The sequence below is a fragment of the Lutjanus erythropterus genome, chromosome 21 (assembly GCF_056507025.1).
Source record: "Lutjanus erythropterus isolate fLutEry1 chromosome 21, fLutEry1.hap2, whole genome shotgun sequence".
In the NCBI taxonomy this organism is placed as follows: domain Eukaryota; kingdom Metazoa; phylum Chordata; class Actinopteri; order Lutjaniformes; family Lutjanidae; genus Lutjanus; species Lutjanus erythropterus.
The window spans coordinates 6,413,862-6,428,298 of record NC_139337.1 but is presented as its reverse complement, the minus strand read 5'-3'; the positions used below and the strand labels follow the sequence as shown (position 1 = coordinate 6,428,298).

The following is a 14,437-nucleotide window of genomic DNA, read 5'->3' as shown; positions in this document are numbered from 1 at the left end:
TAATGACGGGTTTTTTTCCTTCTAAACACAACTGTGCCTTAATCAAATTATAATTATCTGTTATTGTTTCAAATTAGTTGAGCCCCTCCACAGTCTTTCCAAGTACCTCTTTGCAACTGCAGAAGTACCCCCAGGGGTACATGTACCCTTGGTTGGGAGTCACTGCATTGAATGATAATCAAATGGCTGCAGATAGTGCAGCGGAGGCTGTAGTTAGGCATCAATCAATATGTTTTTCCCAAGATCCATGCCAATACTGATTATTAGTAATCAAGGAGACTGATAACCAATATGCAGCCATCCTTAAGAACTCTTTTCATTTTTTTGGAATCTCTTTTTTTACAGCTTTTAAGAGCTGACAAGGAGTTCTTTACTTTATCCATTCAGATTCAACAATGAAAAGTTGTGTGAAATATTGAGTGTGTGTTCACTGGTCTCTGTCGTTCCCGATGCTTCAGGTACACCTGCTGTTTTATGTGCTTGTCACACAAGCTGTCATTTAGGTCATTGGTTCCGAACCTGGGTTCCAGGCGCCCCTTAGGGAGGCACCAGAAATCACAGAGGGACTCAAGACTTTGTCTGCTCTGAGGTCGTCAAAATTAGATTTGCACGTTATTTATGCAAAAACCTGTATACAAAACTGTTTAAAAGGATACATTTCTTTGTACTCAATTAAAAATAGTAGGTGACTTAGAGGGCCGCGACTCTGTGACCTCTCAAGCTCTGTCATAATGAAGCATCATTGTTCTGTTGGTAAGAATGAGTGTGTAGAAGCTCTTTGTTGGCTTGTTAAATCAGAAAATGTTAAGCTTATCCTAGAAAAGAGTCATTTACACCAAAGGTAAAGGTTGTGAGAATGGAAATAATTTAATTGATGTTTACTTCATTGTTAAGTGTTAAGTTTTGGAGTGAATCGTTCATCCTTCTGGTGTATGTGTGCAGGCAGAAGGGGCACAGCTTTCCTTAGATACAAGTAGGGGGGCTCCATGAAAAAAAAAGTTGGGAACTACTGATTTAGGTCAACAAACATAAGCAGCCTGTGCTGTTTTATGTCCTTAGCTAAAATGGAATGAATGCCATGTCCAACTGGCTCAAACTGGCCCTGTGTTGGTCAGTTTTTGAAACACAGCCACGAAAAAATACCTGCTGTAACATCAGTGACTGAGTGTGGCCACGACTATAACCAGTGTGAAGGTTTCCCCCCACAGAAAGCAGCCCAGTAAGTGGCTGTAACAATTTCTCAGTCACTTTCCATTAACACTAGACCGACACACAAACATACTGTACTTACACACACGCACGCACATATGGTCACTGACATACACACATTTACACAGATTCACACGTGCACATACGCTCTAATCTTAGCGAAACATACGTTTGCCTTCGCCCGCCATGAATAATTCAATCAAGGATCCCACCTCTGAAGCAATTACGTGCTAATCCATTCATCAACATGGCTGATTGCGTTAGTTAATTGGATGTAGCCACATACGACACAGAACATCCCCCCCAGCTCATACTCCCCTCCCAGCACTACACTCGCGCGGACATCACGTCTGACGGATTTGGTCGCCACGGCAATCAATCTTTGATAGTGTGTGGCCACTCTCATACACACGCACACACACTTAGACATATTTACTGCAACTACAAGTTTTTCTAATTTCTAATCTAATACTCTCTCTTTTGACACTCACATATTCCAGACACGAGACTGGAGATGACTTACATATATACATATATATGCGCTGGTTATTATTAAAAATGCATTTCAAATAATTTGCTGTACATTTGAAGTAGATTTTTGTAATACAGTTAAATCTGGAAAAACAGATATTCAGAATATATGAAGTCATTCAGTTTAGACACACTTGAATGAGGATAAGATGCTTCAGAGACACTCGATCTCTACCTTTTATCCTGCAGAGGAATGACATCACTGCAGAAAATAACCGTGAAGTCATGATCCCATCAGTCTCACTGTTTCTTCTCTTCACAGGAGGTGACCTGTCCAGACGCTGAGTGTCGAGTGTGTCTGTGAGTGTGTGTTTGTGAGAGTGTGAATGTGTGTATTCGCTAGAGAGGGTGAGAGCAGGACGAGTTATGAACGCCGAGTCAAGTGAGAGCGCCACACTGACAGCCAGCTCAGTGATGGATGGAGGATTTTGGGATGGACAGATCAATGGATGGATGGATGAGTCCTGAGAGCCTGTTGATGTACACATCGTTCTGTAGTCTTTAGTCATCATATGACTGGATGCTACTGCTGATCATCAAGTTTCTGTTCTAAAACTTTGTTTATTCTTCAGTCTGTACAGCCTTTTTCTACTGTATTTATAGTAATATTATGATACAATCCAAGCAAGACCTATTATGCATTCAGATGTGTTTTATTTGTGTGTTGGAGTTTATCTTAACTGGTTAGATATTTTTTTATGTTGCAGTTTATAATGTAGTTCCAGTGGACTGGTCAATAAACAATTTCTCCACATGGAGAAAATTGTTGTCGGTTTGTCTTTTAAAAAAATATTTTTAATGATCTTTTTTTTACAAAAAATACAATAATATTTTTATAGAGCAATTTTCAAAACCCAAATTGCAGAGTGCTTCATAAAGTGCTTCACAAAGGCAGCAAAATCAAACAAACTTAAGAAGTTTTAAAAGAAAGCAGATTAAAATAAATTGGTTTATAAAACCTAATACAGTGTGGAGGGCAAGAATAGGAAATAAAAGTGTTTGAAGATATAAAGACAGTTCAAAAATACTTAAAATTCGGGTACAGTCCTTGGGGTCCTGACTACAAATGATCTGTCCCCTTTGGCTTTCAGCCGGGACCTTAGCCTGACCATCTAAGGGTACATACTGGTGTGTGAGGTTGTAAGAGTTCAGATATATAGCGGGGAGAGAAGCCATGAAGAACCTTAAAAGTAATCAGCAATTCTTAAAATCCATCATTAAATATACTGGGAACCAGTATACCATTTACAGTGTCCAGCAGAACGTGACAGAACACCTTGTTCTTCTCATTTCCCTTATTTTCTCACAACCTTGTCTCCTGTTACACTGAATTTTACATGTAAAAAAGTCAAAGATCTTATCTGTAAGCCATTGTAAGGTGTTGCATTACATTTAAATTTAAGCATGACCCAGTGTGTCATTCATGAGATCACTAACATTACTGTATTTTAAATAAAGATGAAATGCTTCCAGATTTCCTCACAAACACTCTTTGCTTCCATTGTTTTTTCCAATCCCACACAACGTGTTGTTTTTTTCTTTTTCCAGTTCAAAGGAATAGGCAAGGTCCTTTATTTTTCCAAGTGTCATCCAGCAGAAGGTGTCCAGCCGGCACGGCCTTACAAGACACTAGAAACATAGCAACCAGGAGCAATAACACAATGAGAGCAACAAAAACAATATAATACATCTCCATCATGTCAGACAATGTCAAACCAAATATGGACGCTCTCCTGCTCCTCTGACATTACAGCTATAAAACTCATCTGAGGTGCAGAGACATCAAACATAACAACACACCTGATTCAAATGATCAGGTTGTTATCAGGCTTCTGCAAAAGCTTGATGACGAGCTGATCATGTGAATCAGGTGTGTTGGAGCAGGGACACATCTAAAACATGCAGGGCAGTGGGCCCAAAGGACCAGGATTGGGAAACAAAGCCTTAGTGCTTAATTCTGATTTATTGCTTAGACCTGTTTTTTTGTTGTTGTTTGGCTGCTCACATGACCTTTTTAAATGTGATAATGGTCTTGAACTGAACCACATGCACAAAGGAACAATGACAAAGCATCACATGCAGGATTCTGTCGTACAAAAGTAAACATGGAGGCCACTGAATTTGGCATTTTTGGTTTAATTTATAAATCGATGTGTAGTGGAAGCCAGCGAATTATTGAGCAGATTGTAAAGAGACAATGAGAGAGAAATTAAATGGCTTTTTGTGGAGAAGTGGCTGCTACTTCTGTACGGTGGTGTGTGGGCTCACAGAAACACAAGTTCAGGATGTTGAAGTCTACTTTTAACTACATCTGTCAGCTCCTCTCCACAAGAATCTTGCAGCAAGACACTTCAGGCATAAAAGTCGCATGAAATACAGATCTGACTGTTCACACTGAGGTCACCCTGCAAAAAACAAGACCTGAAAAAGAACAAATTCCATTAGTGCTGTTCACACTGCCATGAAAAAAACTGGTTTGAGTCACATATGAGAAAAAAAAAAACTGATTTTGGCTTCTTTTGCCGAAATTTCAGACTGAAGGCAATTCAGTGTACTTTACAGGAGCATAGGAATACATTAAAATGTTAAAAGAACATTAAAATTGCAGTTAAGATTATGAAAAAAAGCTAAAAGCAAGCCAACAAAGAGTTAAAACAAAGCATAAAAGAAAAGGCATAAAAAGAAATGTGAAAGCAAACAAATAAAAAAACAATAGCTACAGATCACCTTGACAAGACATTATCTACTTTCCTGGAAAGCTGCAGTGAGCAGTAATATTTTAATCCCTGATTTAAATGAGCTGACAGTGGGAGCTGACCTCAGGTATTCAGTATTCACCTCAGGTTTGTTCCACAGGTGAGGAGCGTAGAAACTGCACAGAAAGGCTGCTTCACCTCACCTTGGCTGTGAGCCTGGGAACTCCGAGTAAACCTGCTCCAGATGATCTGGCTGCTTCCTACTGAGGCTTCAGTAGAACCAGAAATACACCAGTTATAAATTAATGATGAGCATTTTTTGAAATCTTTTTTTTCTCTTCCAAAAATAAATGTGTGAGCATTTCCTTTGATTTTTATTTTGTGCAGAATACATATTTATAAAAATGTTTCCCTGGGAATGTTTTACTCCTTCTGATGACAGTTTAAGTCAAGTCAGTTGTATTTGTATTGTATTAAGCTTTACAGCAAGACAAACAACATGAAATACACACACATATTTAATGCAGTCTGTTTTAACTACCAAAACATGAGAGAACTGCTCTTCAGAAGAGGATACAGTTGCAGCAGATCATGGTTCATCAGGCACTTTGTTGCAGAGAACAGCACCATTGTGACCAAATGCATCTTCAGCTGATTTAGTTGTAATTCTCAGTACATTCAGAAACATTAATTTGCTGCTGAACTGTTTATTCGTTATCAGAAGATGTAGTTTTTAATGGATGTGTCAAAGGGACGACTAGAGCTTTTTCACTTCCTTTATTCAGACAGTTATTCATTATTGTGCTGCAAGGTAAAAATGCATTAAGAACTCCTTCAGCATGTAGTCATTTTTCACTCTATCTTTGTGTGTGTGTGTGTGTGTGTGTGTGTGTCCACTGGTAATAGAAAAAGAGTGTGACAGGCTGGGATCTGTCTCATCTATGACAAGAAACTGTCTGCTTTTTTCTCTCCCTCCTTCCCCTCCTCGTCTCCTCTGTCCTCCCTTCCTCCCTCTCTCTTTTCCTGACTAAATAAGGGAGTTGAGAGAGGAAGGCCAACCAGCATACCTCCTCCTCCTCCTCCTCCTCCTCCTCCTCCAGCTTTCAGCTGCTGTAGTAAACACCACTGGATGTAATAAGAGCAGGAACCGATGCATTTTTAATTCATACCAGAATGTCACATTCTTGATGGATGGCTCCTCAGGCCTCGTCCAACTGCAAGGCTGCAAATTCATCACGTCTGACCAATCATTAGAACTCTGATCGCTGGGAAAATGAATGCATTCATGTTGCTGTGCAGGTCATTTTGATAAATGCACCCAGTGAGCAGCAGTGTTGCTTTGGGCCAAAATCAGACTGAACTAAAAACAAGTAAAATTTTACCCAATCAAGGCCTATTACATCCCTGAGACGGATATAAAAACTTGTTCCAATGGATTTAAAGGACTCTGAGAAAGCCTGAGGTTGTTGGGCATGCAGGGAGAGCTTAGTCTGCTGCTGCCTTCATGTGCAGTCAGGAAAAGAAGACTCCTCAAACTCACACATTTTCATACTTCACAACCACTCCTGGATTCAAATTATATTTGTTGCTTGATTTCATGACTATAAATAAATGCTTTTGGTAATGTTAGTCTTTCATGGCCTCTGCTCCCTAAACTCACCACTTTAACAATGGACCAAGACAATTGTTTCCACAAATCAAACACAATTTAAAGGCATCATAAAGTTTAGCCAATGTGCAGCGAATGCTTTTATGCCACTGCTTTGCAACAGCAATAAAAATAAAAACATGACCTCATTTAAAAGCCACAAAATAAGATAGATAAACTTTTTTGATCCCTTGCCAGGGAAATTCACACGTTGCAGCTCAACGATAGAGGTACAAAGACCAAGGGATGAATAAAAATACAGATAAAATAGAAACACACCTCTCACTTGTACAGATATATGTAATAGTATGGATAATCTCACACATACTGTAACATGCAAATATTAATGTTATGTTGTGTTTTATAGAATCTTATATTGTTCTGTTTTTATCACGAAAAAGCATATTATTATATCATATAATTGTATAACAATTCAAGTAACTATAAGCGCCAAACAGTACTCAATACTCAAGTTAATATTTGATACTCCAGTAAAATACAAGTATGCCAGAATGGTACTTAAGTACAGTAAATGTACTACTATTACATTTCACCACTGGATACATTTGATGATATTTCAGTAAATTATATATATATATATGTACATCCCGACACAACTAATACACATAAGAGACCTTGAATTAAATTTTCAAACTCAGTGTGGACACCATTCACACAGAAAACAGGGTCTAAATAGCGCGTCAGGCAGCGTGAAACACAATTTCCGACAGTTCATGAAGGCATCATCCCCAGCATGACGGAAGGGGGGAACCCCGACGGTATGACGTAGCTGAGCAGGCTGAGTGGTGAATCCCCATCCAACCCTGAGACACAATACAGAAGCAGCATCACAACCGATTTTACTGAGTGTATTTATATGAAAATCAGCGACTCGGGGAGGAGAGACGCTTCACTCCGGTTCTGAGCAGGTAAATGTTCCCGTGTGGGGCACAACAGAACACGATAGAACAGAAGAGAACACAAGAGAACAGAGGGAACAGTGGGGACAGACAGCCGGACGTGTGTATGTGTGAAATGAATCCCTTCCATACAAACAGGCAGGCAGGTGATGTGGAGGCTGAACACCTGTCAGCAGCAGCCGTTTGACCGCAGCCGTTCACAGCAGGTGTGTGTGATGATAAACCTGCGCTGTTAACACACACCACGTGACACCACCTGCATCAGGTATCCTTCAGCCCTAATATGTCTTAGATTTGCTGTTAATTTAAGGGCAGTTTCCCCAGTTTTTAATAAATGATGATTCTTTTTGTCAAATGAATAATTTGTAATAACTTTATTATCGATATTGGGACCAGTTTGTTGCCAATCCAAGAGTCTCCAGGTCGCACTTGGAGGACCTTAGCTGTAACATAAACTGTTCTTTTTGTGGATGAGGAGAATTTGTGAGGCTGAGAGCGCATGTAGCCTACTTCTATTTCATTTACTGTACATCGTGATGAGCAAAGGGTTAAAAGAGGCGCAGCTAGACGCCGGTGGAGCTGAAGTCATCCGGCAGAGCGCACAGCGAGGAGGAGGAGAGATACAGAGAACACCTCCAAAAACACCATCTAGGACGACTGAAGCTGCGGATCTGCGCTCTCTCTAATATTTTCTTTTCACCATCCCTGTGTTCTTCTCTCCACAGTCAAACACACACACACACATCCAGAGGCGCACAGAGGAGCTGGAATGAGAAACAAATAAAAAAACGCGCAGCCCAGCGCCCCAACTATGGCTCCAACGACGCTCGTCGGAAAGCTCGGCCAGTCCGCCTCGCAGGAGCGGACTGCAGCGCAGGATCAGGATGAGAGGTCTGCTCTGCTCCACCGAGTGTGAGACCAGGAAGAAATATCATCTGACAGGCGGCCCTCCCCTCAGGGGACAGAAACAGACACCCTCGCTCCTCTCAACCTGGAAACTGGAGGCTGGAGACGGCTCACTTCTGCCATCCGTGCGTACAGTGCGCCTGCTCTCCACAACTCTCCTCCTCTGCTGCTCACTTTCTGCTGGAGATCCACCACCAGCCTCACATCGTCCGTCTGAGCAACTTGGGAAAACTTTGGCCCCCGGATTACTCCCGCCGAACCTGCCCGTGAGTCAGAGTCTCCATGCGGGGAGCGCAGTGAGCACCGTGCGCTCGGCTGCGGGGACTGGAAACGCAGCCTCGGTGTGAGATTATCCAAACTCCTGCGAAGTCTCTCAAAGTCCAGGGGCCACCGCAGCCAACATGCCTGTCCGCAGGGGCCATGTGGCTCCGCAGAACACCTTCCTGGACACCATCATCAGGAAATTCGACAGTCAAAGTAAGATGATTGTTTTGGTTTTTTTTTTAACCTCCTGTGAGATCATTTATATAACCCTGCAGCCTGTTTCCTCTTGTTTTTCCTCTCATTAAGGCCCACTTTTAATAATTGATTTGTTGACTCAAAAGCTGTTTGAAAATGGCATTCTAATGATGCAGGCTGACATTTTGTTTTCCAGAATTAGCCTCAATAATGATGTTTGCTGATGCATGGTTAATAGCTTTGACAAGTCACACAGTGGTGCAGGGATGCAGAGGTGAGAAAATGTGAGGAAAAGCTCAACAAACACCAAACAAAACCTCAAAAATACATGATTATCTTTTAAAGATGACATCATAATAACTTACACCAATTAGACTGACTTTAGAGGGTTTATTTTACACCCCATTCATTTCTGTTCGCAACATGAACAGCTTGTGTACTCGAGCCCGACCAATGTTAGATTTTTGGGGCTGATGCCATTACCGATACTAGAGTAATGGAGTAAAATATAATGTTGACCAGCCAGTATTCTTTATTTATATATAGATTATCCAAAACAATATCAGGGCACTGAAGCAGTGAAATTTTACTTGAATTTTCAATAATTATAAATTCCTATAAATTAAAAAAAAAAAAAAAACTTAAGTTAAGAATGAGGATCAATTATAAAATGCTGCCTAGGAAACAAAAAGGAAAAACTAAAGGGATCTGCATTTTTTATGCAGAAGAATATCAGACAACATATATGCTGATGGTGATATATACCAGTATGTTTTTGCTAGGCCAATATCATCCAACCAGTGAGTCGGTCTGACTCTCTTACTGTAGATCTGAGCTGCTGAAGTCTGTAATTTGTGGATCTGAACCCTGCAGCGTCACCACACATCTATCATCCAGGAATGATTCTTGCATTAGGCTTTAAAAGTGTTCCAAAACAATCCATTCCAACAGAAAAATCTGATTAGTTTAGTTTCTGCAGATCCTCTCATGCTTTAATGTCACCCTGAGTGTCTCATGCTGCTGCTGCCTTGACTGATTTTGTCAGACAAAGCTGCAGAAACTGACTGATGAATCTATTATTTTTGGCTCAGTTGGTGTGGCCGTATGAAATAGTTTTAATACAGAAGCTACTGAACACCCTACATATGCTTTTCAGACTAAAAACTATTATGTACTTTGTTTTGTTTACCTTGAAAGAAAAAAATCAATACCTTATAAAATAATCTGCAGTTAGCTACAAAAGCAAACAACATATCCGAGCTACTAAATTTTTCATCAAGCCCAGGGGCATGAAATTTGAAGCTGCCTATATTTCAAAATGGGCTTCATCCGTCCTCGCTTCCCTGCGGCGGTGTTATCTTTGATGCAAGTCATTCATGATTTTTTTTTTTCCATCACTGAGAACGTGTGACCAGACTTCAAACGTGCCTGAGCAGCCACAAACAGCACGTTTTTTTCCTGCAGAAACTCGCCTCAGGGCTGATAAACAAGATGAGGACGGTGATTGTTGCAGGTTACGTTTAGTCAGTTCAGGTTTTAACAGCCCAGCTGACGCAAGAGACAATTATTGTAGATTTCAATGCTTTTTAAAGGAGTCCAAAAGTCAAATTCTGCTCTCAGGAGCAGATTACACTGTAGATGTGAGCTGCAGTGAAATATACCTGAAACTCTTTAGTAAACTTGATTTCTTCCCACTTTAAGTGTTTCCTCCATTCACCATATGCTGTTGGGTTGAGCATGACATCACTCGCTGCTCTGGATTAGCGAGTGATGTCATGCTGCGTTCGTAACACCCAGGAGTCACAGCACAAGCACAGCTTCCAGCGAGGTGTTAAAGGGGCGTATTTGGTGCAAAAACACCTTGTTTCCTGACACTGAGGTGCTGAAAAGCGACTCCACACGAGTGCAGTCAAGTTGAATAATTGACGTTGAGGTTGAGTAATTGACATTAATCCTGCAATACTTATTTTTCCATCCTGATGAGCATGGATGACCCTGCAAAGGTGAACGTATTCTGCCACTGAATGGAATGCTGCCGCCCCGTTCCGCCGTGATCGTCTCCTCAGTGTATCTTCAGAGCAGATGTGAACTGGTTCAGATTATTTATGAGAGCAGCACTTCAGTATTACAGGGGAACATAACCTAGAGCTGAGAGGCACGGCAGAAGCTCCCATCCGCGCTCTCCAAATGTTTTCCCACTGACTCATCATCAGAATCATTTTCTATTGATTGTAGCGGGCTTTTGGTCAGACTAACCAAGCGTGCTGCTGATGGTGATGACATGGTGTCTAACGGCTGTGGCTGATGAGCTGCTGGGCGTGGAGGAGGAGCGTCAGTGGACACCAGCAGCTGTTTAGACATCCACACTCATTCCACAGTTGTGAAGTATACGCAGCAATGGAAGAAGTACTCAGATCTTTTACTTGAGCAAACATAGCAATGTAACAGTGTAAAAAAACTAAATTATGAGTGAAAGTTCTTAAAGTTAAAGTTAAAATTTGACTCAAGTAAAAGTGCAAAAGCATTAGCATCAGAGAATATAGTTAAAGGTGCTGTATACAACATTCACTTCCTCTAGAGGTCACTGTAGAGAAGCAGCATCTCAGTCCAAACAAAAGCACGCTTCATTTACTTACTACTTCGTTAGGCAGTGCTGATCAAATGTGGATCAAGATTATGTTACTACATTGCCTATTTCTCTCCTCACATATTTTCAGAAACATATTTTAGTGTACTGTTTAGCTGTAATACAAGAAATGTTGTAATCAGGAGGCTGCCATTTTGGCTCTGGTGTCCAAATGAGACTCCTGGAACTCAGATGAAACTGTGAAACTAGGCAATGTTGATCAAATATGGATCAGAATTCTGTTACTATATTGCATATTTCTCATCAGTGTTTTCAAAAGAACATTTCAGTCTACTATTTAGATGTAATATGAGATATACTGTGACCAAGTGGCTGCCATTTTGTCTCTGGTTTCCAACTGAGACTGCCAAAACTCAGAAAGTTTCCAGAAAGTCCCAAACGTTGCAGTGCTGATCAAAGGTAGCTCAAGATTGCGTCACTGCATTGCCTGTTTCTAAAATGTTTTCAGAAACATATTTTAGTTTACTGTTTAGCTGTAATTCTGAGGAAGTTAATCACCAGGACGCCATGCCGAAAATGGACAACAAGGAAGACAGAGAAGGACTCGCGTGCACATGTGACCATCCTGGATAAACAGAAGCTCAGATAACAACATGACTTCATTCTCCTCTAAATCTTTACATAGCAAACAGTTGTTTGCTGTCATCTAGTGAGGCTGAATGACGTATACAACACTTTTAAAGTACCACAAGTAAAAGAATGGACCATTTCAAAGTAATGTATATTATATAAATGTATTATTGATGTATCACTGTGTTCATCACTTTAATGTTGCAGCTGGTAAATGTAACTTTTAATTACTTCATTATACTGTTGAGCACCTCAGGAATTTCTTCTCTGAGGATCAAGAAAGTCTTAATTTAAAGGAGAAATCTGTAATATATTTACTGTAATAAATCATAAAATTACAGAGATATGTCATCAGAGATTAAGGAAACATGTCAAGCTGAAATATTCACTTCTCTGACTCTGCTGCTGTGCTGTCCTCCTTCTAAATCACGTTAATTAGAGTTCAAACTAATGAATGATCACCAAATGAATAAGTGTCTGTGTATGAGTCATAAGAAATCATCAGTGATCCTGTAGAAGGAGTAGATAGTTATAACTGTTAAATCGAACAAAATGTTAATGGAGTTTGGCAGGCAGAGGACAGACATTCACTGAACTCAAACTCCAGACTCAGACTTCAGGATAACAGACTTAGCTTTACATTGACAGACAATTGACGGTTATGAACAGCTGATCGTCTTACAGTGCAGGACTCATCATTGCTTGCTACTTTCAAATTATAATGTTGCATTCGTCTTGCACTCCTGCAGCCTGCCTGAGCTTCATCGAGTGTGGAGAGGATTTCAACCTATTTAATATACTGTCTATGCCTCCAGCTCGCTATTTGGACTGCTGTACTTATTTTTGAATGAGCAGTTGTCACATGTTGCTCCTTTGACCTATAATAACACATATAATGGTTTTGTTGGTCATATTTTGTCTTATTCATCTGAATGTGCAAAGTAAGTAGTAAGTAAAGTTATCAGATAAATGTAATATGTAAGAATATTTGCCTCTGGATTGTAGTGGAGTAGAATTATAAAGTAGCATAAAATGGAAATACTCAAGTAAAGTAGAAGTATCTCAAATTCTAATCAATACTTGTTAAAATGAATGCACTTAGTTACTTCACACCACTGGGTAAGAGGCGCTGGAAATTTAAGCTGAGAAAATCTGTCTTTGATACAGCAAACTCTTGTATTGATCGGTTTAAGCTGCAGCATGGCTGAGAGATTTGCCAATACAGCTGAGTATTTCTTCAGGAGAACTCGAAGGTCCCATTTCAGTCTTTCCATGTCTCCCACTTTGACCCCTCCGCTCCACGTCACTGAAACGTGAGCCCACTCCTCTCATGACACCCACAGCTAAGCGAACTAATATTTGTGAAAGGCAGAGCCTGGCGTGGGCTTCCAAACAGTAGTGCACTGCTTTTCTTTATTATAATGGATGCTGGGTGAATTTATCTGAACAACAATCAGGAGGAGGCCCATCCTGTTTATTCAGTGTATACAGTAAGTGATGGAAACCATCTCAGAGCGCAGCGGTGTAAAAAGCAGCCTTCATGGTAGAGTAAGCGGCGCGGCAGAGCCATTCCTCCTCCTGGATGGGACTGCTTTGAAAATAATGTGCTGAGATCACAAGCTCTGGATAGTTGATGCTCAGCCTTGGAGGAGATGATTATTAAAGAGCAAACTCTGGGCATCTGTTGTCACCACACACCACATGGAGACCGTTTCCACCTGCCATATTGTGTGAGAGGACACAGAAATCCTGTTGGAAATGTTCTTGAGACACAGTGAGATTTTAATCAGTTCTGAGACTTTATTTATAAACTGGTCTTATAATCACGTTCACAAGAAGAAATAGATGCTTCTCCTGCACTGAATTAAAAAAAAAGACTGCAAAGAGGATTGCTTGCTTTCACAGATAAATTTAGGAAAAAAGGCAGCACTCCAAACCTCATGTTTGATCTTTTTGGTGCATTTCATGTTGGACATGGATAAAGCAGTGTCATATATGTGCACGATTGAAAAAAACACACTAACACTGGCCCACGGACTAGAAATATAGCTGCCGTCAGTGTAACGGGGTGTCTTGGATTCACCTAACTGGGCAGTTTTAAATTCAGTAAACGTCATTGCAGCAGCTTCTTCTTATTTTCTGCCCCACATGTCAAAAACTGATCTTTGCCAACAACTGACGGATGATAAGTCTGAGGGAAAACACTGCCTCAAACACAGAAGGCTTTTAAATCACAGTGGGCCTAAAGAATGAATCGTTTGTACACACAGATTTGATCTTAAATCGTGCGTGTGAACACTTTAAGTGGCATTAATCAATACTTGTCATACTTCTTGTTTGTTCTACAGTAAGATAAAAAAAATTAACAGTCTTTGTGCTATGAAATTTTAATAATGATGAAAAAAACAAATATACTTCATGAAAATACAGAAGAAAAATGTCATATTAGTATTTATTCATGTAATAATGTTAAATGTTTACGCTTAAAGACGATTAAATTAGGTGACCAAGACTCTTCAAAATCCGTGTGCTGTTCTGAAGCCTAAAATTTCCGTGAGAGACAAAACCATCTCATGCATCTCATCTGCAAGTACTCAAAGCTCCAGGTTTCCTGGCCACTGGGACACATGTTGATAGGTTTGACATGTCCCAGTCCACTCTTTAACCCCGGGGTCTCAAACACAAATTGTCTTGGGGCCACTAACAGTATTGTATCTCATCCCCTTTACTGTTCTAGTATTGTATGAAACTTACTGTTTTATTTTGTCATACTTAAAAAAATGCAAACAGCAGTTTCTATACATACAGAAATGGCCCCCAGGCCCCCAGTTTGAGAACCGGTATTATTTAA

At 40.3% G+C, this 14,437-nt stretch overlaps 2 protein-coding genes across 2 annotated transcripts in view; both read left to right on the top strand.

The window, feature by feature from the left end:
• Positions 1 to 2,550, top strand: part of sspo (SCO-spondin) — a 94,659-nt gene extending 92,109 nt beyond the window's left edge. Inside the window, exon 117 of the mRNA XM_084746892.1 lies at positions 2,003 to 2,550. Within this exon, the coding sequence (XP_084603018.1) occupies positions 2,003 to 2,025 (23 nt within the window). The 3' untranslated portion in view covers positions 2,026 to 2,550. The remainder of the gene's footprint in view (positions 1 to 2,002) is intronic.
• Positions 2,551 to 7,542: 4,992 nt separating this feature from the next.
• The window catches only part of kcnh2b (potassium voltage-gated channel, subfamily H (eag-related), member 2b), a 298,591-nt gene continuing 291,696 nt past the window's right edge, over positions 7,543 to 14,437 (top strand). The window contains exon 1 of the mRNA XM_084747800.1: positions 7,543 to 8,387. Coding sequence (XP_084603926.1) covers positions 8,312 to 8,387 — 76 coding nt within the window. The 5' untranslated portion in view covers positions 7,543 to 8,311. The remainder of the gene's footprint in view (positions 8,388 to 14,437) is intronic.